Source organism: Trachymyrmex septentrionalis, unplaced genomic scaffold, assembly GCF_001594115.1.
Source record: "Trachymyrmex septentrionalis isolate Tsep2-gDNA-1 unplaced genomic scaffold, Tsep1.0 scaffold97, whole genome shotgun sequence".
Taxonomy (NCBI): Eukaryota; Metazoa; Arthropoda; class Insecta; order Hymenoptera; family Formicidae; genus Trachymyrmex; species Trachymyrmex septentrionalis.
Genome location: NW_017306160.1, coordinates 169,726 through 173,455, shown reverse-complemented (window position 1 = coordinate 173,455; position 3,730 = coordinate 169,726). Strand labels below are relative to the sequence as shown.

At 29.5% G+C, this 3,730-nt stretch overlaps 1 protein-coding gene across 1 annotated transcript; it reads right to left on the bottom strand.

Moving 5' to 3' along the window:
• Positions 1 to 1,142: 1,142 nt before the first annotated feature.
• Positions 1,143 to 3,222, bottom strand: LOC108756216 (odorant receptor 4-like). The gene is made up of 6 exons (XM_018499840.1): positions 3,133 to 3,222; positions 2,855 to 3,019; positions 2,680 to 2,770; positions 1,733 to 1,869; positions 1,308 to 1,440; positions 1,143 to 1,219 (listed from the first exon to the last, which is right to left on the bottom strand). Exons 1-6 carry the CDS (start codon positions 3,207 to 3,209, stop codon positions 1,169 to 1,171), a joined length of 654 nt encoding a protein of 217 aa, XP_018355342.1. The 5' UTR covers positions 3,210 to 3,222; the 3' UTR covers positions 1,143 to 1,168.
• Between the last annotated feature and the right edge of the window lie 508 nt (positions 3,223 to 3,730).

The following is a 3,730-nucleotide window of genomic DNA, read 5'->3' as shown; positions in this document are numbered from 1 at the left end:
TACGATCGACATTTCTCATTCTCAGAAATCAACAGATTATCAAAGCTCAGACCTTCATCCAAACCAATATGTTCTCATTGTTCTGAGGATCAATCTTCCGATGCCGCTTCTTTCGACAATCAATATTAGTGGTGTAGCTAAAACCTAGCCATTTCAAGAGACGCATGAGCGCAAAAATGTAATTGAAATAATTTAATTATTTTTTTATTTTATCTCCGTTATTAACAAATCGTTTTTACGTGTTCGATTGGCGTCACAACGAGCTTTGGATGTTCTTTCATTTTCTTCTTACAATGATATCAATTCTTTTTACACAAAAATCATTTATTATTACGTACATCAACTACCTTACCGATATAAATAGTTTTTATATAGTTTTGTATTCTTGTATTTATTTCTTGTTCGTTTGTTGGATTTTTTCTGATTTTTTTATAATAGTTCTTTGATATAAAATCTTGTCACGCATCTTCCTCTTCACAACTTCTTGAATTAAATCTTTAAATCAGTTCTTATGCGTTTTCAAACTATGAAAATTGAAACAGAATTTTTCAATAACTGTTTTTTCAATAACTGTCTTTGTTGTTATTAACAATTGTCGATTAACAGATGTAATATCTCTCGTTTGTTATTCACAAATTAATGGTTTCTTATCATAATGTTGTATTTTCATAAACACACTGAACACACATCACTAGAAATTTGGTGATTAAAAGATGTTAAAGTTTCTTAATAATTTCTTGCGTCAGCCATTTTTTGCTATAGAGTTAAAAAAAGTCTGAAAATACACGCAACGTTTTTATACAAGAATTACACTAATTATATTATATAAATAACTTTTCAACGATAAAATCGTCAATTGATAGGATTAATAGATTGGATTTTTATGTAAAAAATTATAACAATTATAATGTTATAACGGTAACAATTTTCTTTGAATTTTTATTAACATACAAACAGAAAAATTAATCTACAACATGTTTCACACACGAAGTCTCCACTTCATATGCAATTCTTATCAACTTTAATTGATTTTCATTTATCATTGTTACGCAATAGAATTAAAAATTAATTAAAATTAGAATTTTATATCGTTTATGGAAAATCATTCAAAAATTATTAATTTTATTGTTATCTAACATAATCTCCCTTCTTTTCTTTTTATCGTAAATTATTTGAAGGACGAAAGGGCGGTGAAATAAGACATGGATGCCTGCATCATCTTAAAATTCAAAATAATTATATATCTCCACAGTACTGTATAATGTTGTATCTATAACATTTGTTGAATTGAAAATAGCTATTCTTACCGAAGCATAATTCGCCATCGATAACACGTACATTTTGCCAGCCGTTAATGTACAAGGCACAAAACCTCTGTAGAGTAATATACTCAATAGCTGTGTCGTTCTTCGCGACGTTTTGTACCACAACATGTTGTATCTACAAACAATAATGCAACGCATTACCTTCTACAATAATCAGCTGTTTTCTTTTAAATAATTGAATTATTTAAAATAAATTTGGAAAGAACGAACGACTTAAAGAAATAGAAAATAAAATAATTTTAAGGCCACTTAAATAAGCTGAGAAATAAATAGAACAGTTATTCTTCTACTGCTGAGGATCAGAAAGTAAGAAATTTTAGATTTTTCCCGAAAAATCTATCTGCATTTTACCACAGTTTTGTTTTATTTTTCCACATCGCGCGAATAACGGTTTGCGACATATTTACGCTTTGTGGAATATATCTGCACTATGGTCCATTATTCTTTGGCCGGGATAACTCAAAACGAAAAGATGTATGAAAGCACCTATTACCATCGCTACATATCTGACCATCTCTTCTTTATGATTCATTAAAGAAATTATCTGCAAAAAAATTAAATTCAATCAATGCTGTCCAAGATTTGTCATTTTGGTTTGACGCTCGGTGTTCGCGCCTATTACTTTCTTTTTTGTCCATTATAACAAATAAAACAATAGTCTAGGTAGAATAAACAGTCATAATATCGTAAGATGTTATCATGTCCGGTAAAAAATTGTTTATGCATGAGTATAAATATGTATAAACATACGTAAATATTCATAAGCATGTACAATCATATATGAAACATATCTATACATGTTCATACATCTCTCTTTCTTTTTAAAATTACATTTTGAAGAAATGTAAAAAGATTACTTATGTATAAATATATATAAAATTATGCATAATTGTGAGCAATTTTTTTACATTTTGCCAAACTTGTTTTTTTCTAAAACAAACAGTATGAAAATTACCCTTTTAATTTTTTATGTTTTTCACGTTATTATTATTATTTCTATTACACTAAAATTTTACAAAAGAGGAATGTATGAACATGTATGGATATATTTCATATATAATTATACGCATGTTTATGAATATTTATGTATGTTTACATACATATATTCATGTATGAAAATTTTTTATCGGGTGACGTCATTTGATATTAAAAATGAACTTATAAATTAGACGTCAGTAAAATCATTAATATAATGTTTTTATGATAATATTTTACTTCTGTGTTCTACTTGGAAGGTGTGAATGCTGTTAAGTTAGTGCCTAGAATTACAAATTTTAGGCTAGCTCTGTTCAAGAATGATTGATGATATAAAACAATTTTTAATTGACAACGTATACCATAGCTATTAACTCACTTGAATTCCCAAGAGACTCATAATGATGATAGTAACGAAGAGTAACATAAATGAATACATTTCAAATAAAGAATTCAACAAACGGGCATATCTGAAAGACACGCAAACAAATGATTCAAATGCAAAACATTTTGTATCCAAAAAGAATACAAATTGAAAAGTATGCAAAACTCACTCAATACTCAGCTGGTGTTTCCGCAAGAGAAGTACCAGTTCGTGATAAGTCTGGTCTTCGTAATCTCGTGATTTGCTCTTATTACAAATTACATCCTTTACATTCTCAACAAAATAACCATTGTTTTTTTTTGAACTTTCCGAGACTAGATTTTCTAGTCGGTGCCTTTGAAACATGATCAAAATTTTATCTACGATATGCGAATATTTAACAAAAAAAACAAATTTTTCTTTTACATTAAAGGTTCTCAGAAAATAAATGGTATAGATATACGATACCCAACAGCAGCGAACAGACTGCATGCATGTTGCGCGAGCGACATGTAGCTCGTATCGGTTATTATCATGAGGCTCATAGTCAGTACAGTTGTCAGGTATGAGTGAAGTAATACAGGATAATAATACATCTCTCTGTCGAAGCTGTAGTCGATATCGAACAGGTATTTGTAAGAGCGCGATTTATTAAGAGGAATAAAGAGATCTAATAATTGCGGTGTTACTGGGATCAGCATGTAAAGACTCATCAACGAATAAATGACAACTGCAACTCGCATTATTATTACGATGTGAAAACGTACAAATAAACAATCAAGCCGTATTATTTAGATTTTAGATTCAGGTACAATGTACAGTGTGCAATTTAGAATGATACATGAATAGTGCGTGTGAAAACGTTAATCATGAATCATGATGAGTCGGCACGATTAAAAGTCGCACGACATGCATGTGATTTATTTCATCATTACCGACATAACTTATCGTCATTTTCCTTCCTATGATAGCGTATTCGTGCATAATTTGTATCTCCAAAGAATGCGTAAAAATTCGCCAGTGATAATCAATGAGCGACAACAGGTGTTCTATCTGAGAAACAATG